This window comes from Mastigoproctus giganteus, chromosome 3 (assembly GCF_048544385.1).
Source record: "Mastigoproctus giganteus isolate SK-2022 chromosome 3, ASM4854438v1, whole genome shotgun sequence".
Taxonomy (NCBI): domain Eukaryota; kingdom Metazoa; phylum Arthropoda; class Arachnida; order Uropygi; family Thelyphonidae; genus Mastigoproctus; species Mastigoproctus giganteus.
Genome location: NC_143577.1, coordinates 198229812 through 198257755, shown reverse-complemented (window position 1 = coordinate 198257755; position 27944 = coordinate 198229812). Strand labels below are relative to the sequence as shown.

The following is a 27944-nucleotide window of genomic DNA, read 5'->3' as shown; positions in this document are numbered from 1 at the left end:
TATGTTGCACCAGGAAAAAAAAGTTCCCGAGTTACCCTGAGAACGAGAGAGAGAGAGAGAGAGAGAGAGAGTCAAAAGTAGAAGGGAATCACCAAGAAAGAGAAGAATGATGATATCCAGCTCGGGACCCTGGGTGTGCCAAGCCCATACTCACCAGATGGGGTTAATATCGCATAACTAATAATTGAATGGAATTATAATAATTAAATTTAATTTAGCATAAAATTTCTCACTGGGTGGGAAACTCGTTCTAGCAGGCCAGTCACATGTCATGATCAAGTAAGTATATTTGTCTAATAGAGGGTTTCACAGTTTGGGTGTTCATAGCATGGTTGGCTCTCCTAGTCTCAAATACTTTTTGAGCAAATTTGGAGAAGGCCATGAAATGCATTTCATCGGAGATGAAAATTTGTTCATCTTCCCGGTGTATTGGTCCTATTTTTGTCTTAAGTACACTTTTCTGTGGATGGTACTTGGGGCAATCATATAAGACATGAGCTCAATCCTCATCAACACCACAGGTACATTTGGGGTTCTGTAAGTGTATGAGGTGACAAAGTTTGGCATTTAGGGAGCTATGCCATGTCAATAAAAAGGTAGTAAAAAGTCCTGTTGCAAACCGGGGTCGCAGATTAATCACAAGATTCTACTTTAGGTACAACTGAATACAAGAAATGACTTTTCGCCAGCTTTCATACTTGTAAGAATAATTGAAATGCTTTATAACGTTACGGTTAAGATAAAATTACTGTTTTAAAACTGCCAATGGTTACTTTGAGTTTTCTAAAATTCCTTTATAGCATACACTATTGAAGTGAATACATGTATGTTTAATTATAACTGGTTCATTGAAATCTTAAATTGCCCATGCGCTAAGAGATCGTATTGCGTTACAAGCACATATGATAGGTACATCGCATCACAACATGCGGAAATTTGACGGGCAAAGCATTTCGGCAAACGATATGATGGAAATTAAAAGTATACTTTATGGTTTGCGGTCAACAGCAATTATATTATGTTCAAGTGTTTCTCTGTCGTTATTTCTTCTTCAGCTAGGTAAGTTTCACAGAATTTAACTTCTCTCCCCATCGTGAGTCCTAAAACATACGTGTTTTAATATTTACGATATTTTTAATTCGTTGTTACTTTACATTTAATACTGTACTTCTATTTGATTATTTAGAGACTCTTGGCCATTAAACTTTCCAAAAGTATAAACCAGGTTGCCTTCCTGTAACTTTTACATTTTTTGAAAGATTAATTTTATAACACTCAATGTTAGTTTATTTATATTGGACTTGCCTTTAATGTTAGTTTACATTAACTTTTCTTAGCTATGTAATAGGTCGGGGTAAAATCATCAATTATGTTCCGGATGCCAACATATAGATAATATGGACACAGCTATTATACATCATCAAAACCGTTCTTGAATATATGTTTTTTCACGAATATTGGCTTGGTATTTGTATATCTACAAATATAAATCACGCAGATATACAGTTGCTTATCAATTTTTATAGGTATTCTTTATTTTTATTGGTAATTCCTAGCCATCGCTGTCTGCAAATAAAGCGAAAAATAAAATAGGAAATTATATGCTGTACCTATACTGTTCTTTATAATGTATAACTACTTTTGCCCTGTCATGTATATCATTTGAAAAATCTCAACGAGGAATCCAGTTTATGTTATTTAACGAGTTTAACGAGTTCGTTTTTAAATAAGTATTAAGTAATTTATGCGTTTACGCAAATGACCAACTGATATTATGAATCAGAATATTATAAGCAAAATGAAAATTTTTGAACCAGTAGTGTAATGGAGGAGTGTATTTTCATTACTTTGGGTATACGTGATCCGATACCGCCTGTTTTCTTTTATTTTTCTTTTCTACAGTTCTTTGATTCTCTTTACCCAAAAATTGAACGGTGATTTTAAGTAAGGGAGAGATAAATGCATGACAGTGGGAAGCAAATTTACTGATTAAATTAACAGTTAAACGTTAAACTGGAACTTTATTTTGCACTTTTATAACAAACCTCCATGGCGTTCTACGATCCATTTAGATCACAAATATATCAGAAACAAGTCGATCACAGAATCCGGCAGACCTCTGTGTCGCCGAAGGCGAATATTTAATATAATAGGCGTCCTGGCACGCAAATTCCGAGTATCAATAGAAATTGATCTACCACCTTACAGAGCAGCACATTATGCAAATTATCCATGTCCATAAAAACACGGGATGCGATCACATCACTTCATTCCAATTTTTTTGCTTGCTCAGTAGTCGACACTGAATTTTACCATTTTAGAAAGAACGGACGGATTTACCTGAAAATTTGCATGCATAATTGTGATATATACGAACATAAGCGATTACCATGTCGAGTGGATTGGCATTGTAGAACGTCCAATAATAACATTATTGGACGTTTTACAACGTTTTGTAATTGGAATTTGTTGTTATTATTATTATTATTACTAGCCATATAGTGCAAGAAAGTCTGAGGCTTATGCTGCACCAGCTAAAAAAAAAAAAAATTCCGAGTTACCCTGAGAGAGAGAGAGAGAGAGAGAGAGAGAGTCAGAAGTAGAAGGGAATCACCAAGAACGAGAAGAATGATGATATCCAGCTCATTGTGTATTAAATTTGTGTACATGTTAGCAGGAAAATAAAACTGTGAGCGAATGGGCGTTTAAAAATGTGTGATGCCTTTATTAAGCGTAAATCAAAGTCTAGAGCAGTGGTTCCCAAATTACTGAGATCCACGGATCCTTTCAAAAATAAAAAAAAAGTTCACGGACCCCTTCAAATATCAAAAAAAAGTTTGCAGATCCCTGTATATAACATTATATGCATATGTTAAATGCAAAGTACTGCATACGGGGTAGCAGTAACCCCAGAGTAACGTACCAACTGTGTGGTACTACACTCAGTGTAGTGGAAAATGAAAAAGACCTGAGGTAATTGTGCAGTCAAATATGAAGTTCTCTGAGCAATGCAGACAGGCTGCCAGGACAGATAATGGGGTTTCGTCAATGATATATTTGAATTATGTTAGCAGGGATAAGGAGGTGTTATCCCATTGCATAAGGCAATGGTCAGGCCACATCTTGAATACTGCATACAAGTCTGGAGGCCTAATTTTAGGAAGGATGTAGAGCTGCTGGAACGAGTACAAAGAAGGGATGCTCTTAAAAAAAAAAAAAAAAAAAAAAGGCTTCAGTTCTGCAAATTGCAGCGTCTGGGGACTAGGCACCTGCGAGATGATCTGATTGAAGTGTTTAAGTCTTTGAATGGACTGAGCAGGTTAAGCGCTAATGGGATTCTTCTTCTTACTCAGACCACACCTACAATGCTTTCACCCAGTTCGCACAAGATCTTTTCACAAGAAGAAGGATGTTCCCACAACCACAACTGCAGCCGTAAAGTGTCTACGTAGAATGAACTATGGCAAACCACGGCATGGACCTGATACCCCGAACGGCATAAACTGCCCTACATCACCGACAGCTGTAGTGAGTACAAGAAGCAAGAAATGAAGACGATATAGACGGGACTAGTCCCATGAATGGCTACTAAATAAATTGGACTTTTGGATACCTTGGTCGGGATGCCGTCTCATGAGTGACCTTCCACCGACTGATTATTATTATTATTATTATTATTAGCCATATGGTGCAAGGAAGCCTGAGACTTATGCTGCACCAGCCAAAAAAAAAAAAAAAAAAAAAAAAAATTTTTTTATTTTCTGAATTACCCTGAAAGAGAGAGAGAGAGAGAGAGAGAAGTAAGGGAATCACCAAGAAAAATAAGCAAGATGATATCCTGCTCAGGACCCTGGGTGTGCCACACCCATACTCACTAGATGTGAGCCCCTGGGGTTATCTGACACAAGTCATGTTGGCAGTCTGAGCCGGCGCCCTTGCCTGACCCACCTTTCCTTCCCTTTCCCCGGCAGGGGGGGGGGAGAAAAGTAGACGGTCCTCCTGTTTCCTCCCCTACTCGCCACCCCCGCTTTCCCTTCTGGTGGGACATGGGCATGCCCAACCGAAATCTGGAGTCGTCTTGACTGTTGACTCTAATATTTCTGTCTATCTCCCCCCAACCTTCAGTCTCTCTCCCCCATTCTATCTGTATGCAAGCGAATGGCCCACACTTTCCAAACCTAATTACATTCATCTAAATTACATTCGCCCATTAATATTTCCGGTTTTTCAAATCCTAACGTTATCCCCACTATGCGATTATTCCTTTTTTTTTTTTTTTTCTTTTAGGTACTAGCCGCCGAAATCTCAGAAAATTAAACGGCAGAATCTGCCAGAGTAAATCTTTGTGTATTGGTGTTTCCTGGTCTGCCTCCACGGGGCGAAAGTGGTACAACGGTACATGACACTACACAAATACAATATCCGGACACCTTTAAATCTCTGGCATTTCCAGTGAACTGGTACACCACCCACAATGAAAACAACGCGGAGATGGGGGAAACCCCTAGTGCCGTTTGACCCTAAACACACTTTACAGGGCACAAATTCAAACTGAGGAAGGATGGTTGCAGAATAGATGTGCGGAATTTTGCCTTTAACCAGCGGGTGGTTGATTGCTGGAACAAACTTCCATTTGTTGTGGAAGTTGAGAGCTTAAATAAATTCGAGAATGATCTATACAGATTATTGGAGAGAATGAATAGGTGAAATGGGAGGTGTCGGTTTTTTTTTTTTTGGCTGATTCTGTTAAAAGCTTGCTTTTTTGCATCATTCGCCACTGCTAATGCTAATGAAAATTTACTAGATAAGATTGAAAAAATCTAAATCATTATTTTAATATGCTTATTATGATAAGTTGGCACACTTACTCGTAATCAAAGTAATAAATATCACTGTTACTTCATTAAATACAACACAAAGTAAAAAAAAAGTTTGTTTACGTTTAATTATTTCTGATGTGTATTTTATGTGTTAATCACTAGAACCTTTTTGACTCAACCAGTGGCGGATTACCCATTAAGGCAATGAGGCACGTGCCTAGGGGCCTCAGGCTTTGGGGGCCCCCAAGCCAAGACATTTTCCTATAGTGTTCTAAAATAGATTAATGTTTTCAGTAAACATCATAAAACTCTTGATTAATTTAAGCGAAAATTGAAGCAAAAAATTCAAAAGTACAAAATTTCATTTATTTGCCACCTAACTTTTATTTATTTTTTATTCTTTTTTATTATTATTATTTTTTGGGGGCCCCCAAATATAATTTGCCTAGGGGCTCTAACTATCCTTAATCCGCCACTGGACTCAACTTCTTATCTTGAGATTCGATTCGTCACATCCTTTTTAATTTCAATGTAAATTTATGTGATAGATACTGAAATTCCTTCGTAACACCAGACAAAGCATTTCCTAAAATATGCATGTTATTGATATGTGCTTGAAAATTGAAAAATATATTAAGCTGACTTGGCTGTATTTTATGATCAACAGCCGTTACAAAAATAGCATTTATGCTTACACAACAATTTATTTCCCTCATGGATGTAACGTGATTCAATTGTAATATGATAAAAGCTGGAACAGTCAAATGATAACATAACTCTCATGATTAGTAAACAAGAAAAACACCTTGAAATGAAAATGAGGTTCAAGCAAAGCTGATATTCAGCGGAATGCAATGTAATGGATGCACTTAATGAGCTCTGAAATTTTACTTAGGGATTTGCTTTGAAATTATTTCTGTAATACTGTAATGATATCAATAAGTATAAACAAATAGTTCTCAACTCGTTTACCAGAACCAGTATATCTAAACAAATTATCACTTCATTGTAATTATTGAAAATATAATTAACACAGTGGTGTTAATTATATTTTCAAAATTAGAAAGAGAACTCTTCCATACATCGTATCACACTGCTTAGTCTTAATAAATTTCGGAACATTAAATTAACTATTCGTGCAAGCTGTAATTCCTTTTTATATGAGATATTCAACTCGAAATCTCCGCAGAATATTTCCGAATTTAATAATCTCCGTGATAGTGTAGCGACTTCTCCATCCGCAGCCTGTTTGGAAAAGGTCTAAGGTTCAATAACGAGCTGGGTGGAATTCTCTACAAAGGGTTTTTTTCTTTCTTTCTTTTTTTTTTTTTTTTAATTCTTCTTCCTTACTCAAGCCTACAGCTAGTGGTCTCAACTAGAAGTGTAATGCTTCTTCTTCCGGAAACTCAGATTTTTCACTTCTACACATATTCAAGCAGGTCTAGAAGACATTCAGTATACACATATTTCATGTATTCAACCTAACAATATACAGTACTGTATTAGGTAAGTAATGAGACTGAATTAAAATACAAATGCCTAGTGACGCGCTAAGGTGCGACATTGTCAATCCCAGTAGCTGTGCCAGTTGGGATTGGATTGTTTGATGCGGATGTGCTCTTGGACCTTGTATTACTTCACAAAGTATTTTATTATTTTCTGCGGGCTCCAGGGTTTCCCCTATCCACCACAGTCTATCAGCATATTTGTTCGTGGTATACTTTGTTCCATTATAGGGTTCTCCGCCGACTTCTGGATAAGATACTAAAAAACTTGAGCTGATCAATAATTGATAATATTAAGAATAAAATTGATCTTCACTGTCTTCTGCTAGAAGCTTGCCTCCGATAACGCTTCTCAGCACAAATACAAATATGAATGGAGAATTAATATGCATCCACTTCACTAAACTCACCACTCTCCCCCAAACTGTTCTGTCTACGCTAGACGTTAACAGCAAAGGCTCAGACATGGTGACTCCTGACGACTGCAGCAAAAACGACTTTATCCTCTTGGATTCACGAATGAAAGAGCGCACTAACGTCTCAAACCCAAGCCAACAAAAGAGTAAATGATATTCCGTCCTTTTTGTCTGCATTGCCAGTGATTCCATTTACATAACTGAATCACCAGTGCAAATGAAAAATTATATAAACGTACAAAGACCAATGTCAAAACAATAGCACATTTAACAGCCACGAATATCAGGGATATCACTACAAGGCTTGAAAGATCATTAGACACATTCAATTCCTAGGAAAGGACACATCCAACCAGGGGCGAAATACTTTCTGTACAGATGCCTTCCCAGCAATTGAAGGCCTCCCTCCACGCATTCGATGCTTTCCCGACTGAGCGAATCCTGAAAATCATATGCCGTAAAAATGTCGATTTTCTCCAGCATAAGGCCAGTGGCTCTGCCAAATACTGTCATGAGAAGCATGCATATGTCTCGGTTGGATTCACAGACCACATCTGACTAAATAAATACTGCCTCGTGCAAGATCTAAATGTCCATTCTGTAGCTTATCAGCCTCCAGCTAGAAGCAAGAGTTATACATCTTTCCAACTCGTCTGCGAACGGGCAGCTATCATTTAATAAGCATCCCCTCCTTCTAGCCTTAAGTGGCCATAATTCGTCTACATTACGAGAATCGAAGCCATACTTCCCGAACATGCTGATGATTTGGTTTTGTGCGTGACAGGGAGTTCTAGAGCAGTCTTAGAAAGTAGAATGGAGTTTATTGTTCAGGATTTGACTGATTGGGCTACATTAAACAAACTAAAAATTTCATCTACTAAAACTGTCACGATGTTATTAAAAGGAAAATTAGACTACAACAGACCACCTGGATTATTAGTAAACAGTAAACAAATTCCTCTTGTTTCCCAGGTAAAATATTTAGGGGTTATCTTAGATGATAAGTTATTGTTTTCACAACATTTGAATTATTTAAGTAGGAAAATAAAAAAATTACACTGCTTCTATAGTTAGGGTTACCAGAAAAAATTGGGGATTAGGTAAACGCATTTTGTATCTATATTATAAAGATATTTTTATTCACCAAATACGGAGGATGCAGAAAGGTCAGGGAATGACCACCGCATATCCCCGGAGCAATATGGCCTTAGTTGCTAATGCTCCTAAAAAAAAAAAAAAAAACCAAATAATAACAACATATTTTTATTCCGATTGTGTCGTATGCTTTATCAATCTGGTACGTTCGTACTGTCAATGTAAAATTTAAACAAAAACTATTATCAATACAAAGAATAATGTTGTTAACTATTTTGCGTGTTTGTAAGACCGTTTCGACTAATGCTCTACAGGTGATTGCGGGGGTATTGCCTTTGGATTTAGCAGTCGTGTATACAGCATTTTGTTATTTTATAGGTAAAGGAAAACAAATTACATTTATGGAGATTACTAATGAAGTTTCTTCTGCAATTAGCAAACAGAAGAAAGAAATTTTGGCGAAATTAATTAAATTATGGCAGGACCGTTGGGATTCCAGTAGTACTGGTAGGGTAACTTATTTATTTATACCTAGTGTCGAATTTAATTTTAATAACAAATTGCATCGCTGGTTTTATCCAAGTATGGAAATGCTCATATTTGATTACGGGGCATGGTTCTTTAAAAAGTAAGTTGCATCAATTTGGTTTAGTGGAAGACCTTACTGTGTTTGTGGAAGGTTGGAAACTTCTTTTTTTTTTTTTGTAGTTGTTGGCGCATAGGCTTCTGTGGCCATAATGCACCTCCCAAGGTTTTTGCAGTACTTTGATCCAAGCCCGAGGCGGGAATCGAACCCGCGACCTTTGGGTTGCCAGGCAAGCACTTTATCCACCCGGCTAGCCCGGTCGGCGGAAGGTTGGAAACATGGGATCATATCTTATATGAATGCAATTTCTATGACGAATTTAGATTAGACTTATTTAATTTGGTACCTAATTTTATTAGGGGTTCTGAATTAATTTGGCTGTCTAATGAAAGGAATTTTGTAGAATTTCAACGGTTTTGTAGGTTGACATTTAATAAAAGGAAGAGTATACCTGTGGTTACTAATACTGACTAAAGACCTGTACCCTTTTTTTTTTTCTTTTTTTCTTCTCTGGATGGATAGGCATTCTGTCTTGGAGGCAGGGAGAAAACTTTTTTTTTTTTTTTTTTTTGCAGGCTTTGTGGAATGACCATGAGGCGAGATTGTTGCACTCACTAGTAATCTCAGGTGGTAGATGACTTTCATCAACCGGTGAAATACCACCACTTTGCTTATTGGAGGCTTGAAGTGGTGAAACCCATGTTTAGTCTCAGAGCAAAGTTTCCGGCATCCCCCCTCTCCTCTTCTCCTTCAACCCATGCACGGTACTAAGTACTATAGGTTTTGATACCTTTCGTGTTTGGGGTTTTCATAAAAAAAAAAAAAAAAAAAAAAGTATTCTCCTAGTTGGTGCATGTTTTTTTTTTTTTTTTTTTTTGCTGGCTGTTGGGTAAGGTGTAAGGTGTATTTAGTGTCAGACGGCACCAGGGATTTCCCCCATCTCCGCGTTGTTTTCATTGTGGGTGTACCAGTTCACTGGAAATGCCAGAGATTTAAAAGTGTATGGATATTGTATATGTGTAGTGCCGTGTACCGTTGTTCATCTGGTCGTTTAGCCGCTGGACCCCTGCTGAGGCCCAACGTTGCCCCACCTTAGCCCCGTGGAGGCAGACCAGGAACCCAGTAGACTTAAGTTACTTTGGCAGGTCCTGCCACCTAATTTCCTGAGATTTCAGTGGCTAGGACCTAAAAAAAAAAAAATAAAATAAATAAATAAAAAAAAATAAAATAAAATAAATAAATAAATAAATAAAGAAATAAAATAATAATAAAAAAATAAATAAATAAAATGATAATAAAAAAAATATATATATATATTGTATTTATATTGCATGCATATATGCATGTATACAAGCACATATATGCACACACAACGTGCATACATGTGCCAACGTTAATCGTGGGGTTGACGTCACTTGAGTTGAATGCATATATGTGTGCATACAAGTACATATATACACACATGCACATATGTACACACAACGTGCATACACATACAAACGTCAATCGTGGGGTTGACGTCGCTTGAGTTGGGCCAGAACGTGGGTGAAGATATTTTGGATGTATTTAAATTTAGGTGCGTGGGACTTCGCTAGCGTGAAGATAGAGAGGGGGGGAAGGCTGAAGACTGGGGGGAGAAAGACAGAAATATGGAGCCAATAGGGAAGACAGCCCCAAGTTTCAGTGTGGCATGCCCATGCCCCACCAGAGTGGAAATGAGGGGGGGGCGACGAGATAATCGTCTCCCCGGGGGAGTAGGGTTTAAAGGTGAAGGGGGCTAGGGTGCCCACTTCAGGCTGCCGTGAGGCTTTGGGAGCTAGGCTGCAGTTTGTTGTCTCTATTCTTGTCCACTTGATTCAGATTGGGACACTCATGAGGCAATCCCTGTCCCCCCCCCTTTTTTTTTTCCTCCGTTGATTCTCTTTTCTTCTTCTTTTTTCCTTATTTTCTTTATTCCTTTCTTTTCCATTCATTTTCTTTTCTTCCACAGTTTTCTTTTCCAGGAATTGTCTCTGTCTTATGCGATTTATGTTACTGTACTATCAGTCTCGATGTATAGCAATTAACACCCTTCTCCTTGTGAAGAGGTCCTGTGCATACTGGGAGAGCGCTCGGTACTCCTCTTCCGTGTCAATGAAGTGATGTTCAAGTCCTTTGGGGAGGTAATGGATTTTCGTGATGAGGGTGCATCTGAGGTCTTCGTATTGTGGGCAGTCGTAAAGCAGGTGGTCCCAGCTTTCGACCTCCCCGCACGTGCAATTTGGGTCATCGACGAGGCAGAAGCTGAACAGTTTCTGGTTGAAGGGTCCATGTCCTGTGAGTAACGAGGTCAGGTGCAAGCCCGGGAAGAACCAACCCGGTTGCCTTGGGTATATTTTGTTCAGTTCTGGAAAGAATTTACGAGTGATCTCGCCCTTTGTCGTCTCTGTCCATCTTTGCTGCCACTCCTGAAGGAGGTAGGTCTGTAGTCGGGCTCTTTCGGTTTTTTGACTGCTTGCTGGGTTGATTGTGAAGTCCTGATGATTTGCGGCCACTCCCTTTGAGTGCAAGTAGAGCAGTCCTGCTTTCACAGCTTCTAAATCCAGGGGTAGCGCGCCAGCAAGCACCTGCAGTGCAGGTGTGCTTACCGTGCGGCAAGCTCGTGTGGTTGTCAATAGGATGGTCCTATGTGTCATATCCAGGATTTTCTTGTTGGTTACCAGTGATGTTTTGGTGTACCATACTGCAGCTGCGTAGATTATCGCTGGGATGAAGGTTGACTTATAATACAGCATTAGGGTTCGTTTTTTCAGTCCCCAATCCTTCCTCGTAATCCTAGCCACTAGGGCTGAGTATCTTCTTATTTTCATTCTTATGTGTTTCAGGTGAGGTATGAAGAATAGGTTATTATCTAAGATCACTCCTAAGTACTTCATTTGCTTGGTGAGTTTGATGGTTAGGCCATTTATTTTTATTTGGGGCGGACGCTGTACCTGAAGAGTTCCTTTCAGCAAGATGGATATTGTTTTCGTCGGTGCAATTTTTAGCTGGTTTTTTGTGGCCCAGTATTGTAATTTCTGCATTGCCTGATTGCCGATGTTTTCCAGTTGGACTCTGGAATCTGCCTCAATAGTAACAATGAGATCGTCCGCAAAGGCCTGGGCCTCAGCCAGCCCCAAGTCCTGGCACAGGAAATCGTCCAAGACCATGTTCCAAATGAGAGGACCCAAGACAGACCCCTGTGGACATCCCCTATGTATGTTTCTTGTGATTTTTTGATAATTTGTATTTATTTCCACTCTTCTGCCTGAAAGGTAGTCTTCCATTGCTTTGTATAAGTTGATTGGTACTGCAGCTTCTCTCAGTCTGTTCAGGACGCTCGGCCACCAAAGTGAGTCAAACGCCCCGGCAAAATCGACTGAAATGACCAATAGATATTTTTTCCTGCACTCTTGTGCTTTCCTAAGCAGATCTCCAAGGGCATCCACCGTAGAGGATCCTGGTTTAAAGCCAAACTGATTTTTAGCTGCCAGGCCTGCCCTTTCGTAGTGGTTCTGTATCCGCATGTGGAGTAGCCTCTCGTATAATTTACTGACTACTGAGAGCAGAGCGATGGGTCTGTATGATGATGGACATTCTGGGTTCTTAGTAGGATTTTTCAGAATTAGCTTGGTGTTTGCAGTTTTCCATGCTGCAGGGAATTTCCCTGTTTCCAAACATCTGTTGTAGAGGGTGAGTAGGATTTGCGGAGCAATTTCTACTATTTTTTTCAGTATCTCCGGTTCGATCATATCAAGTCCCGGGCATTTGCGGTTTTTGATCCTGGTAGCAGCCGCGCCGAGTTCCTCATGGGTGAAGGGGGGCTCGAGCGCAGGGGTGATATATTTTTCATTTTCTTCGCAGATCTTATGTTGTTCTTGCGGAGTTAGGGTCGCGGGTTCCTTGAAAATTGTGTCGAGTATATTACCCATTGATTGCTCCCAAGTGGTTGTATAGTCTCCTTGCGAGGTCCTGGTGGTGCTGATCACCTCCCCACTGGGCAGTTTGTTTGTAGTCACCTTGTAAACTACACCCCAGGGGTCAGTTCTTCCTGTCGTGGATACTAGACACTCCCAGGAACGCTTCTTGCTTTTCTGTATCGCGTCCGTATAGTGATTTCTGACTTCTCGATAGCACTGTCTTAAAGCCTCCACTTCATGTGCAGGCCAAGTCCTACGGGCTCTCTGGAAATCTTTCCTAGCTTTTTGCATCTGGCGTCGAAGCACGGCTATTTCTGGGGTCCACCAAGGAACACACCAGGTTTTGGGTTTTTTCTTTTGATTGTTCGATCGCTAATGGTTTGTATTAGGTCTGTAGTCCCCCTCAGAAGGTCATCCAGGTCATTTTGTGGGTTGATACTGGCTGGGTTGCTTTCTATGGCTGTGATGAGCAGGTTTTTGAATGACATCCAGTCTGCTTTGGCAACTGTATATCTGTTTTTCTGTTGGTTTGTTCGTGTTACTGTTGTCAGTTGTCTGACTATTTTAAAGGTGATTGCACGGTGGTCTGAGGTAGTCCATGCTTCCTCCACCTTTCAGTCAGTCACAAATCCCGCCAAGTTCCTAATAGCTAGGGATACATCGATCGTAGCCTCCCAGAGGGTGTTGCAAAAGGTTGGCAAGTGGTGAGGTTGATTTAGCACTGTCAGCTGTGATCCTGCCAAGTAATCCTCAAGGAGTTGACCATTTTGGGTTCCACGCCTGCCAGGGGTAGTACTGTGCCATGTCGGGGATCGACAGTTCACGTCAGCTCCTATGATGATTTTTTGGTTTAGTAGGATGTCCTGCAGGCATTGAAGATATTCGATTGCAAAATCTATCTGTTGTCCTGGTCTACAATAGAGTGCCACAACGTACAGGTTCCCTAAAGCTGTATTTAGCTGGGCACAGGCGGCCCACTCCGTGCAGAACTGCGTGATTTTAGTCACTGTGATATTGCTGTTCCTTACCAGGACAGCAGCCCATGGGGTGTCTTCAACTGTGTGTATCACTTTGTAGGTGAGCGGGTAGCCTACAACCCGTTTCCCATGCGAGTATGGCTCCTGTAATATGATGACATCGACGTTTTTCTCTTCAGCTTTAACTCGGATCTGGTCGGCTACTGCTCTAGCCCTCTGCGCATTTATTTGAATTATTTTTAGTATATTTGTGTTGTAAGCTTTAATTTTCGTCCCCATAGTTAATCCTACTTTGGTATAAACTCTTGGCTCGTTGGTACGTGGGACACATGGGTCTCTCAGTGAATGCTTGTACTCTAGCTTTAAGTTTTTACAGTTTACGCAGGTAGGTCCCACATCTTTGTGGGGACAGGCATTATATTCATGGCCTTTTTCTGAGCAGTGGCCGCATGTTGGGGTGGTTTGTGCACACGTATGCGTGGTGTGACCGAACTTGCAGCAGCGGTAGCACTTCGGAACGACCACACGTTCGTGATATCGGTAGCAGCCCCATTCTATAAACACCCTTGTTTGGTTCTTCAGGGTTTGCCAGGCTTCCGGGGTTAGTTCTACTACCAAGTTTTTGTTTATTCCATCCCTCGCTTTAATGGAGTATTTGGACATTGCTATCTCTTGTGGATTTTTGTTAGGGATTTTACCCTGTAGGTTTCTATGGTAGAGTTTCTACGCTAATTGGTTCGGTGTGATGTCTTTATCTACGTCGTATATTATTATGGCTGGCCCTTTTCTTTTGGGTGGTTCAGCTGTTAGACCCAAAGTGGCTATTTTCGGGTTTTGTATTATTCCTAGCATCTCTTTCTTTGTCTCGGTTTCTATTACCAGTCCTATGCTCCTCATCTTGCATATTCCTTTGATTTGGGTTTGTTTGAGGTCTTCCTTCATGGTGCTTATTAGTTTTGCCTTAATTTCTTCACTTGTTCTTATTTCCTCGGCATTTTTGGGCCTTAGTATTACCAGGTTTGGCGTTGGGAGGAGTGTCTTTTTCTTTGGCTGTTCATTTCTTGGCATCTGTGTCACAGTTGGTGGATTACTCAGTACACTTGCATAGGTAGGGATGCGCTGTTGCATTTGTTGTGTGACCTTACATTCCTGGTAGGCCTCCAGTTTGGCTGCATTTCTTTCTGCCTCACTGCGAACCTTGTGGAAGACCGTCTCCAGCTTGGTCCATATTCCAACAATATCAGCCCTAAGGGCAGCTGAGATTCTACTTGCGGAGTCTTTCAGTTTGTTTTCAAGCTCCACTAGGGCCAAAACCTGGTCCAGTACCGTTCCATCCGGCAATCTGGGGTCTATGGTAGACTGGGGCTGCTTACTTAATTCTTCGCTGTTCTCTGGTTGGGGGTCCTCATTGTTTTGCTGGTCTTTCGATTCGCTTTGCGATCTTGTCTCCATTCCCGTACTCGGGGCGACATATTTCTTGTATTTCTTTTTTGAAGTTTGTTGTGGCTGTGCTCCATCGTCGTGATCATTCTTCTCTATAATTTGCAAATCATCATTTTGCTCTAGGATAGGTTGCTGGCTCTTGGGTGTGGGCAGCCCAGGAGCAGGACTGCTGGCACTCACCAATCTTGAACACTTACTGGTGGGTGCGGGATCTAGGTGCAATATGCACCGCCAGAGTTAGTAGACCCAGGCTTAACTCATCGTGCCAGGGATGGGCACGAGGAGTTAAGCACCAGGTGGTAATTGCTCAATGGACTATCACCTGGTGGCAGAGTAGCCTATTTCACTTTACAACACCTTACACACACCGACACTAATAGGCCATTATGAGAACATGGTATTATATGCTAAATTGGTGGAGATGGATGTATGTCCGGGTGCCACCCTTCAACAGTTAAATACATACATACATACTTCCCGAACAGAAACTCTACAGTACCCTTCAGTACACAACAAACTCACTGCATTACAGCCAGCTACATGCTCCCATATGGCTCATATGTTGAACCACAGAAAGAGACAATAGATCTCTAAGAGCAGTCATCTACTGTGTCGAGGACTGCACCCAAACTAACTTGGAGCTCTGACCCATCCCAACCATAGGCTTAAACAGGTACAGAAAAAAAAAATTTTAACCTTCGTGATACCAGTGCTCGATCCTTATCAATGTTCCACAATTCATCCTGTGATGTTGACGTACCAGAATGTACGCGACGTAAGGAAAAAGACAGATATCAAATAGATCCTCCTTGCTGCCTCTCCGGCTAGATTCCTGGCTACAGTTAACTCCAGTACTGGTAATAAATGGGAAAGATTCGCCATTTTCGCCAAAGGACCACCTCTTATCATTAAAACCTTACAGAGTAACTCTCCTCATTGTGAAGCCTTTATTGTCAGAGCCAAAATTGAACAACTACCATCGACTTATATACAGTATACATTCCACCCTGCCTAGCAATATATTAATGTCACTGGACAGAAATCATGGGACACCTACCTAGTAATGGGTACGCCCACCTTTCGTCCTGATAAGAGCAGTCACATGGCGAGGCATTGAGTCCAATAGTTCATGAAAGCATTCCACAGGTATTTCCATCCATGCTTGCTGCACCACTGTCCATAATTCCGTCACATTCCCGGGTGGAGGATAAGCTCGAACGGACCTTTCCACAGCATCCCAAAGATGCTCCATAGGGTTCGAGTCCGGTGAACGGGGAGGCCATTCCATGGTGGTAAAATCTGCGGAATGCTCTTCGAACCATGTTCTAGGCACCATGGCTCTGTGGGGAGGTGCATAGTCCTGCTGGAAAGTCCATTGCCCTGTGGGTGCGCGATGACCATGAGGGGATGCAGATGGTCTGCAAGGATGGACACGTAATCTGGACCGTTCAGAGATGCGTCTGCCTGTTGAACACGCCCCAGACCATTATCGACTGTCCACTTGCCTGAACAGTTTCTTGTTGACATGACCGATGGATAGCTTCGTGCACTTTCCGCCACATACGCACCCTCCTGTCCACTCGAAAAAACCGGAAACGGGATTCATCGGACCAGGATAACCTGTCTCCAATTATCCAAGGTCCAGTGCCGATGTTCTTTCGCCCAGTTGAGGCGGAGAGTCCTTTATTGTGGTGTTAACAGTGGGACTCTGGTGGGTCAACAACTCCCATAACCTATTGCTGCTAATGATTGCCTGATGGTCTTGGTGGAGACGTTTCTTGCACCTCCTTCGTTGAATTCGGCGGTGATTTGTGCCACTGTTGCTCTCTGGTTGGCTGAAACAATACGAGATAGGTGTCGACGGCCACGTTCATCCACCATCCTTCTCCTACAGCGTTGTCCACGATGAGATGTTATTCCGAAAATGGCGTATTCCCGATACACTCTTGATACTATCGAACGGGGATGGTGCAATTTGTGTACTACCTCTGTGATAGATTGATCCCTACGTCAGGCATCCACTATCATTCCACTATCAAAGTCGGTTAACTCATAACGTTTATCCATACTAACATCGAATTACCGTCTACGTGAATGCACTGTACCTATCTACTTGCCAAGCGGTGGGTTTGTCTATTAGCGAGGGGGTGACAGTGTCGCGTTGCTCAGATATCCCATGAATTCTGTCTTTTCAGTGTATACTATACTTGACGTGATAAACCGGATCATTACTAACCTAAACCCATCAGTTGTACATCTTGTCTTTGGTGATTTTAACCTTTTATCTCAGCATTTGAATCATAAGCGTTTTGTACCCGACCATATGAGCATAATAAATCTTATCCTGATGAACTATCAGTCAGAATTCATCCTCGATTTGCTTTTCACTTCCATTCCGTGTGCCGTGATTGGTCCTTCGGAAATTTGCCTCAGCTCTGACTGTGCTCCTGTCTCAGCAGTCATGACCTTGCCAGCCTACCACACAAGGGCATAGCTTTGGGGGAAGGGTAGCAGGAGGAGTTTGCCACTTGGTGGCGGTCTACGGAGGCTCCTTTGATGCGCCAGATGGCACTATTTATTTATTTAGGGGCTCAGAAATATTGCAATTTCCCCTGGCTGCCAAATAACCTCGCTACTCCTCTAACATTGATCTGAGTTACCTTAAATGCAATAATGCATCGCGGCGGCTACGATTTTTACATGGAATATTCTGGAAACGTGTGAAGCAATCCTGGCAATCACACTCCTCACAAAATGAATTTATACAACGGTCCAGTTCGCCTTCAAAAAAGATAAACATCATGTCAGGTTCAAGCTTGGTAGTGTGAAGATGTTAAAATGGTACATATAGAAACAGTCAACCAAGGTTCTGGACCGGATAAACTACTCAAAATCTCGGGTTCAGTTTAATCGCTAGATGTCGATAGCAATTTCCCATTCTTTAATTCATGTCTGCAGAAAGGTCAAAAATCTTACAAAAGTAGATCCCACGACTTGCTCCCTCAGGTTAGTTTTCAGAAAATTAGTTTTCATTTCTTCAGAAAATAGCAACCAGAATGAACTAAGCCTACCATACTCTGACATCTTCAATACTTATAACATTCTAGCAACCACTGACAGAATGGATGAGGTGAAAATCTAAAAAGGAAAAAAAAATCGAAAATTTAATCAGATAAGTTCAGCAGCTGCTGAACTGCCTAGGGTTGCCTTCTTTACCAAACATCTCAAGCCAGACACCATTTTACAGTGCTTGAGCGGATTTGAGTAGGGATGCCTCTATTCTGAGTCGATAGAGGATGCCAGTATGGCCTTGTCCAAACAATTTAATTTAAATGCCCTCCAAGAAAAAAATCCAAGATGCACTCTAAGAAAAAAATCCTTGCTACAAATGCAAGAAAGTTAGGATTTGTAGCAAGTTGAATCGGTGTTTTAATAAGGAAACCAAGTTGGCCTTCATCAGAAAGCCTACCGGAAATGGCAGAAATTTCAACTTTCCTCAGACCTCACTATATTTAAGAAAGAAAGAGCTTACTTCCTAAAAAAGAAAAGACAAGTCCTAAACCAAGCTGTTCTTGATAGGTTGAAGAGGGGTAGAAGGATTCTATCACACCAGATAAACCATCATATCATTGATCAAACTTGTTCAGGAATGGGTACAGTGCAACCTCCTGCAGACAAATGTTCCAGATCCAGATTACCCTCTCTCACAGGAGGACTGGTTACCTAGGGCACAGATGAATGATATAGAACTATCTAGGGGGACCCTGATTGATGTTATCAACAAATTACCTAACAAAGCTACTGTAGGACCAGAAGGTTTCCCATTATTCATAGTAAAAATATGCAGCACATACATTGTTGACCCTCTCCTCCACATTTTCAGACGAATCTTACAATCTGGAAGAGTTCCGTCAATTTGGAGATCTTACCATGTCAAGCCCGTTCCAAAGATGAGGAAACCTAAATCTCCGAAAGATCTGCGACCAATTTCCATCAGTTGCTCTTTACTTAAAATCTTTGAAAAAGCGATTCAGCCAGCAATTGCCCAGCACTCCTTTGGTCACAGGCCCGAGTACCTTCATACCGTACCGCACAAGAGATCAACAACTATAAATCTTCTAGATACCCTCTTTAGAATCCAACAGGCCATCAATAACAAATCCCAGATTGACACCATCTTCCTGGACATTAAATCGGCATACGACAGAATATACCTACGAGCTCTCTTTACTATTCTAAAGCACTACGTTCTGGCAGATACCTTACTACAAATCTTGAAGTCCATCCTACTTCTCAGACATCTGTCTGTTACTGTCAACGATTTCCAGGTAACTTTCGACGTCACAAGAGGCATCCCGTAAGGAGTGTGCTTTCAACAATTCTCTTTGCAGCACTTTTGGAACCTTTCCTAGTATGTAATTCTAACTTTGTCTCTTATGCTGATGATCTGAAGTTCTACGTGAGTTCAAACCATCCTGATCAGATCCCAGATACGAACCAACAGGCCTCTACACAGATAATGAAACTGGAAAACTATCTAGCCATAATTGGGTTGCATCTGAACCCTTCCAAATGTGCTCAACTACAGATAACCAAAAAAAAAAAAAAAAGAGTTAAAAATGATATTTATATTTTCGTTGGCGGGGAAAGGGTGCAAAAGGTAACTTCCCACGCAGACCTAGGCCTGACCTGGGATGTTGGACTCTCCTTCCAGCCTCACTTTGTCAGGATGCGACAGAAGACGTACGCAGCACTTTGGGCAGTGCGTCAGGAGCTTGTTGGTGTGCATCAGCCAGCGCTGCTTTGTCGGTATATTCTGAGGTGCATTACCCCTGTCCCTCGCTACGCATCTGAAATTTGGGCATCTGCTCCTGCCTCCCACCTAAAAAAAAAGTACCTCAGTCTAGAATATTGGTTGCTCAGATGGATGAACAAGGTAGTGGGTCACCCTTTTACTATCTCCAGATCCATCCTCCAAGCTAATCTAGGGACCACTCCCTGGAGACTTCTCATCACGACAAGAAATATACTCATGCTAGCTCGGCTTATCACAGGCCGAATAGATGCTCCATCTGTATCGCCGTTAATCTCTGGCCCAAAGAAGCCAAGGGTGAACGTCACGACTCCTGCCACCCTCTGCGGTTTACACTCACAAACATTGATTCCCTTAGGGGCATGTTTCCAGCGAACTGCCTCCAAATCTACAATAAACTGGGCATCAACCCTGATAAGTTCTGTGAGGATAAGCTCTACAGAAAGGAATGCCTCAAGAACTGTTACCAACTATTGAACCTGTGACGATCGCCTGCACCTGGACTTTTTGCCTGCTGCATTTTTTTTTAAATTATGATGTCTATTACTATAAACTATGCTTTATTTGAAACGTATGTAAGTTCAATTATGTAAATATTTCGGGTCGAGCACGCATGTGCTCTTGTACATTGTACATGTGGTTCCTCGCACCTCAGTATGTAAATCTCTCACCCTCCTAGCACACTGCCGTCCCGGGGTGACCCACAATTTCTTGTGGTTAATAAACGGATAATAATAATAAGTAAATACTGCCCTTGTTATGAAGAGATTGGAGAAAAAAGGATAATTATAAAATTTAAGTGAAACGGTAGGTCTCCTTTCAGACATAAATTTATTCTAAATAATAAATTACATAACTAACTGGAAGAGGATAGTGAGAAGAATATTCTTCTTTCTCCAGTCACTTTATTCACTTTGTACAAGGGCAGTCTTTCTTTATCTCCTTAAAATTTCGAAAACGTTTCTAGATTTTCGCGTCCCCTATCCGTTCGGTGGGTGACTGCTAGAATGTTGCATGTACCTTTTCCGACCTCACAAATGGCTTTTATAATTTAATAGAAGCCATTAATGCAATGCCACTCACCAGTACAGCAGGTGCTAATAGGGTAGTGCAATTTATGATCAAATGTTTAAGCGCGTATGTGATCGATCCTATCCTCTCCATATTTCATCATTATCAGCCATACACTGCAGGATGAAGGCTTCTCCAGCAACTTTCCAGTTCATTCTGTTTTGTGTAATGAACATCCATTTGCTTCCCACGAAGTCGTGAATTTCATCTGTCCATCTCCGTCGTTGTCGTCCAGGTTTTCTTCTAGCTCCTCTTGGGTACCATTCTGTTATTTTCTTAGTCCATCTGTTATCATGTCTTCGAGCTATGTGTCCTGCCCAAGACCATTTTAGTTCTGTAGTTTTGATAAGAATGTCCTTTACTTGAGTTTGCTGCCTAATCCATGTGTTTCTCTTATCTAAAAGTCTGATTCCTAATATAATTCCCTCCATTCTTCGCTGTGTAATTTTCAGCTTCTCTTCTATTCTTTTGGTGAGTGCCCAAGTTTCACTTCCATAAGTCAGTGGGGAGTATACATTGGTTCATTATTTTACATTTCAGACAAATTGGGCTATTGCTCCTCAGTATGTGACTATATTTCCTGAATGCTATCCATCCAAATTTTATTCTTCTCTTCACTTCCAGCCATTTATCATTATTACAGCTAATGACTTGTCCCAGGTAAGTATATGAAACCACCTTTTCAATTCCTGTTCCTTCAATGATTATATCCCTTTCTGTGACATACTTGTATATCATTACTTTTGTTTTAGCCATATTCATCTTTAGTCCGAAATTCTTGCTAACGCATAATTAAGGTGTTTTCCTCTAATTCTTTGGGATCGTGGCTTACAATCACAATGTCATCTACAAATCGTAAATGGTTTAGGTACTCTCCATTCACATTGACCAGCGACCAGCCTAATTTTCTGAAAGCTTCCTGAAGGGCAGCAGTAAACAACTTTGGAGATATTGTGTCTCCTTGTCGAGCTCCTTTCTCAATTGTAAATTTTCTACTGTCTTTGTTTAGTTTAATAAAGGAGGTAGCGTTCTCATATATTTTCTTCAAAATCGTAATATATGGGGTATCTATGCCTTGTCTTTTCAGTGCCCAAAACATTGTCTTATGCTGTATGGAGTCGAATGCCTTTTCATAATCCACAAATGCAGGCATAACGGTGTTTTATATTCATTTGCTTTCTCCATTAGCTGATATTACGTGAAGGTGATCCATATTCACCCCAGGGGCTCACATCTGGTGAGTATGGGGGGCTTGGTACACCCAGGGTCTTGAGCTGGATATCATCATTCTTCTCTTTCTTGGTGATTCCCTTCTACTTTTGACTCTCTCTCTCTCTCTCTCTTAGGGTAACTCGGGAATGTTTTTGGCTGGTGCAGAATAAGTCACAGGCTTCCTTGCACTATATAGCTAATAATAATAATAGTTGAGAATCCTGTCCTAAAGCTAGCTTGCTCTTTCGGTTGATTCTCATCAAGTATTCTTTCTAATCTGTTAGTAGTGACCCTTGTGAACAACTTGTAGATAATAACCTAAATAAAAATATTTTTCCTACAAAGTGGAATATCTACAAAATAAGACCTTAAGGTTCGAAATATAAAGATTCGAATATCTTCAAATAAGGTTCGAAATGCATCTGATGTGAAAAAAACTTTCGATCAACGTCTAATGCCTCGAGCACGCCGAAGTTATTAGAAAAAAATACTACTGTTTGTGCTCACTCGATAACTACTTGGAATTCAGTCCTCAACGCTCTACGATAACAAACCTTCTCCCTACTACTCAACGGATCAGCTTTCCAGAAAAAAAAGACGAAAATAATAACATATCTATCAATGGATGCTGACTACAGTTCAAGTGCAGTGTTTCTACGTCTTCTAGAATCACATTACATCATTGAACTTCATATTAGTTCTTCCTCAGTATCGGATAATCCGACCGCAAAACCCCAGGTGGAATATGGGAGTGAGAAGTGATTACATGTATTCCCCAAGGTGGAGTCTTATTGGATTTGCTGCTTACTGAAAATTAGCACCATTATTGAAGAACAGGGGCTCACATCTGGTGAGTATGGGCTTGCACACCCAGGGTGCTGAGCTGGATATCATCATTCTCCTCTTTTTTGGTGATTCTTTTTCTCTCTCTCTCTCAGGGTAATTAAAAAAAAAATTTAGCTGGTGCAGCATAAGCCTCAGGCTTCCTTGCACCATATGGCTAATAATAATAATAATAGCAGTCAACATATTCTGAGCTGTCTCAGACCACGGAATCAGCTAATAGAATACTGAATAATTTATATATCCATCGCTGGCAGTTCACGCTGAAAATAAATCAATCCAAATTGCCTCGATTGACCTATTAACCCCTACCCCATTACAATTCCAGGTGTGACATTCGATTCCGAAATTCAGTTCCATCTACATATCTCCAACTCGAATGACAAAGCAAAATCTTCAACTTATTAATGATAACGCAATAATGAAGTATATCAGGACGATATCTTATCACCACTATTATATGGTACTGAAATATGGGCGTTGGCAACCACTAAGAAAATAAAGCCACTTTTGGCAAATGAGTTCTTGTTATTAAAATGGTCGAACTGGAAAACAAGGCTCCTACCACAAAAGCAAACTACATCCCTGGAAATGTCGATGGATATTCAGTGGGTCTCAGCTCATAATGACACAGCGACTGTCCATTAGTGAAGATGTTCATTGGATAGATCTTGTCACCCTCTATATGAGATTTGCGCTGGTGGCAGATTTCACCTCCAGGCCTGTGCTCAATAACCCAGCACGTGCACATGCTGGGTCATTTATACCAAACTTAACAAAAGTTAACTTTTGTTAAGTTTGGTATTAACTTTAAATGACCGAAAGGCAGAATAATTATTAAGTAGTTTGCAGAATAATTAAAGCACGTTAGTGAAATTTGGTCTGGAACAGCAATTATGTTATGACATAATAGGTCGTAACTTGTAGGTAAAATATGTCCTTTCGGAATTATTCAAATAAGTTTTGCGTACCTGAAGATGAGTATGCAGAAGAGGACATTAATGGAAAGGGATGAGGGGGAAGATGATTACTCCTGACAGCCAGGCAACACTCATAACAGGCCGTCATGCTCTTAATGTGTTCAAGAGTCCTGACAGTGGAATCTGCCAGGCATGTGCCCCATATTGAGGGTGCCAAGATCTGTCCGATGAACATTTTCATTAATGAGCAGTCGCAGTGCTCTCAAATACAAAGTTAGTTTAGGCTGTATAGAAGCAGCTGTGGCCATGTGTGTGTGCATTGTGTTGATTTTAAATTCTGCTCCCTCCATCCCCGCAATGTATTTGACTGACCTCGTCCCTGTTCTCTATCAGTCATGCCAACCCAACCATCGCCTCCCTGTGGGGAGCGAACCTGGTGGCATGATAGTTTCTGTAAACTACGGCATTCAATTGCTGGTTTGCCTGTTTTCTGGGAATAAGTCTCCACCTTTATGATAGATAAAAAAAAACACATGCAGATCTTTCCCGAGATCGATCAACTCATAATAAAACCAAATAAAATATAACAAATTTCCTAATGGAAATCAAACACAGGAAAAAGACATCGGCAGAATCGAATACTGTCATAGTAGACGAGTTTCAAAGTCTATATATGAACGCTCTTATAAGTATGTTTGTTTCTCAGAACAAATTTGAGGGAATTGGTTAATAAACACAATTCCCTGTTCATCGTTATTTTATTTTATTATTATTTTTTTTGAGTTTCAGTCTCGTTACCGTCTCTTCTCCCCACATGGTGTAAAACAGCGATCCGGCAAGTCGCGAGCTCCCCATATACAGTAATGGGAAGTTGGTAAACCCGTGGACGATGAAATGACCCTTGAACAGCATAAGAAATGAACAAAAACAAGTGATGCACACAAGTTGCACAAGAGAAAGTCTCATTTACATTAGTGTTTGTAGTCTACATTATACACTGAGTGATCACTGAATTATGACCATCCTTATGAAAAGTGAATGTGACCCGTTGACCACGTGAGGTACGAGAGTGCGCAGTTAGTCGACCTACGTAGCATAGATAAGGTGTCAGTGGTTCAGCAGGTAGTAAAATTCCGAGTGTGATGGGTAAAAGGAAGGATTTATCAGACTTTGATAAAGGACAGATTGTGGGAGCTCGACGAGTTGGTGCCTCAATTTCCAAAACGGCTGTACTGGTAGGGTGTTCGAGAGCCGCCGTAGTTAAAGTGTACTAGGATGCGTCAGAATAGTCAAACAACGACCCGATGGCAAAAATGCAAAGGTCAGCGAAAGATTGAAGTTAGAGGTGAGCGACGGGTCCGCAAACAGGTGCGGCACTGTTCAAGAGTTGACTACCCAATACAACATGGGCCAACCCGGAACAATGTCTGCCATGGTCATGCGTCGCACGTATGGGCTATACCAGCAGACAACCCGTACGGCATCCTCTCCTAACCAAGGTTCATCGGCGTAAAAGACTCGCCTGGTGCAAAGAGCATGCAAGTTGGACGTTAGAAGACTGGAAGAAGGTGTGCTGGTCGGATGAGTTACGTTATTTACTCTACACCGTGGATGGTCGTGCACGGATTTGGCATCAACAACACGAGGCTCTTGATCCATCATGCATAGTATCAAAAGTGCAGGCCGGTGGACTCGGTTGTATGGTGTGGGGCATGTTTCACTGGCACACCTTGGACCCCTGGTGCACGTGGAACGTTCACTGGTCTCCGCTATCGTCATCTGCTTGCTGACTGTGTACACCCTATGTTACAATTTTTCCCGAATGGTGATGGTGTGTTCCAAGATGACAATGCGCCAAGCAGTCGGGGACTTGTTGTGCAGGAATGGGTTTGAGGAACACAGTTCTGACTTCCAGCATATCGATTGGGCTCCGAACTCCGCCGATATCAATCCCATAGAGCATTTGTGGGACTCTATGGAAAGCATCTGGATACACCAATCATTTCGATACCTGCATTGCTGACTGCATTATACACAGTTGGTTGGCCTTAGCTCCCGACATCTTGTTGAATCAATGCAATGTCGGATAGCTGCTGTACTGAGGGCAAAAGGAGGACCTATGAAGTATTAGGTAGGTGGTCATAATTCAGTGATCACTCAGTGTATATGAGCATAAACGGAATTTTTCAATACATTGTAATTTTACTTTCAAAATATTTTTCATTTTCTGAAAATGAATACCTCGAAAGAAATAATGAATCCTGCTTTTGGGGACACTTTAATTTCGCTTCATGACAAGCAAATAAATACGAGTTATTCTATTAAAATGCATTCAAAATTTGTCTCTCGCATATATGTAACTAATAATCGATTATTAACTTTCAGGTAACACTTCAAGAAAGGCCAACGAATATTTCGCTTCTACAAGATTAGATCAAATATTCTTCCTTCAAACGTCCGGAAACAGTTTTTTGAATGGCCGGCAAGTGTGTGCAATAGAGTCTGCAGCTAAACACAATCCTATTATGGAAGTGACAGTGTTAATAACAAGTTCTAGTGTAGAGATGACTTCTCTTATGTTGGCGACACAGAGAGTGTACCCCAATGTGTATTTTCGCACTCTTAATGTAGAGAAATTTTTAGTAGATACGCCGCTAAGAGAATGGATTACTAAATCAGACTGGAAAAATGGTCCTTTCAAAGTTGCCCATTTGAGTGATGCATTAAGACTAGCTGTTCTCTGGAAATATGGCGGAATTTACCTTGACTTGGATGTTGTGGTGCTACAGCCGCTCAATGATTTAAGAAACACTCTCCTGAAAGTTGAAGATAGGCATCTTGCAAGTGGAATTCTAATCTTCGACAGACTACATTCCTTTCTGAAAACCTGCATGTATGAATTTAACAAACATTATCAAAATAAGCTTTGGGCCTATAATGGTCCTGACCTTTTAGAAAGAGTATTAAAATCGTATTGTGGAATCAAGGGGATTAAAGACGCCAGTGAAAATAATTGCAATATTACAGTATTTGATTCTCAAAAGGGCTTTCCAGTGCATTGGACTAAATGGAAAAGATATTTTAGCCGTTGGGATGCTCGAGATATTGTATCGAGATTTAGTAAAAGCTACATAATTCACGTTTGGAATAAACTAAGCAAAAATATGGCATTAAGAATTGGTGAAAATTCTGCTTATGAAATTGCATCACGAGTGAATTGCCCTCTCACTTATGAGTATGCACGTAGCATCGGATTACTTTAAGAACCTAGCTAATCGCCTGAGTACATTGTTATTTTTTTAAAAATGAATGAAATAAAAGTGTTTGAGATACATTTAATTTGGGTTCGTTGTTGTAATTAAATTAGCCAGTGTTCATTATTTTGTGCAACCTGAGCCAATGTTTTTTGTGCTGTTCAGTGGTATGAGGGTCGGTCCTATTAAAAATCTCGAGTGCGAGAATTAATGTTGGAGGAAAAGGACAGCAAAGAGGGGATTGTTAGGATTTATGGCCCTTTTCATTTTGGTACCTAGGTGTCTTGTACTCGCTGTAGTTCGAAGGACCGGTCCTGATTTCATACTTTGCAGTGGAATGGTTCGGTCACTAATTTTATTGTTCAAGTTGAACCGACTTAATTTTAATTCCTAATGCAGAAAGTATTAGCAATTTCCACTTATCACCCACCTATCATAAAATGCATTGGATGGACTATACTTGATGCAGTAAGCGCGAAGAATATTCCGAATTTTATCACTATTGCTAACAGAAAATAGGTTTGTCTTACCCCCCCCCAAAAGCTTCGAACATTATCACCAGGATATGCATTCTTCATTCAGTACGAAAGCCACTATGCAAAATAAGTGCAATAAATTTAAAATATTAGGAACAGAATATCTTGGAAAATGGCACTTTCATCTACATCACAGGTAAAAATCGCCATGCAATAATGAAAGATGTCTGAATTTGAAAAAAAAAAAAAAAAAAAAAAAAAAATCAGATGTTTTTTCAGACGAGGATGTTTCCGAATCATTTCGTAATGCTGATTTCAAAAATGACTTCCATTTGTTTCCATCATGTCAGGTTGTTTCAAAAATTACGAAAGAAAATTTGATTTTTCACAAATTTTTATTAATTTTGGCAGAATTTATGCACTGAAATTATAACAAAATGCTACATTTACCAGACTGTTATATTTAAATACATGTTGAAAACACTACTAAAAAGGGAAGTGTGGTAAAAAGTCCACCAAACACTCATCTGTCGTTTTATAAACTGATCTACGATGGGTAAAATTTTCATTTCTTT

At 40.6% G+C, this 27944-nt stretch overlaps 1 protein-coding gene across 1 annotated transcript; it reads left to right on the top strand.

Moving 5' to 3' along the window:
- Positions 1–968: 968 nt before the first annotated feature.
- LOC150088560 (lactosylceramide 4-alpha-galactosyltransferase-like) lies at positions 969–26902 on the top strand. Its single transcript, XM_090370233.1, has 2 exons — positions 969–1059; positions 26025–26902. The coding sequence occupies exons 1-2, from the start codon at positions 969–971 to the stop codon at positions 26900–26902; spliced, it is 969 nt and encodes a 322-aa protein (XP_090226359.1).
- Positions 26903–27944: the final 1042 nt, after the last annotated feature.

Coding starts and splice junctions, on each gene's coding strand:
- LOC150088560 (XM_090370233.1), top strand. CDS start 969: ATGGAAATTAAAAGTATACTTTATGGTTTGCGGTCAACAGCAATTATA. Junction 1,060..26,024: donor GTTATTTCTTCTTCAGCTAG/GTAAGTTTCACA, acceptor ATTAACTTTCAG/GTAACACTTCAAGAAAGGCC.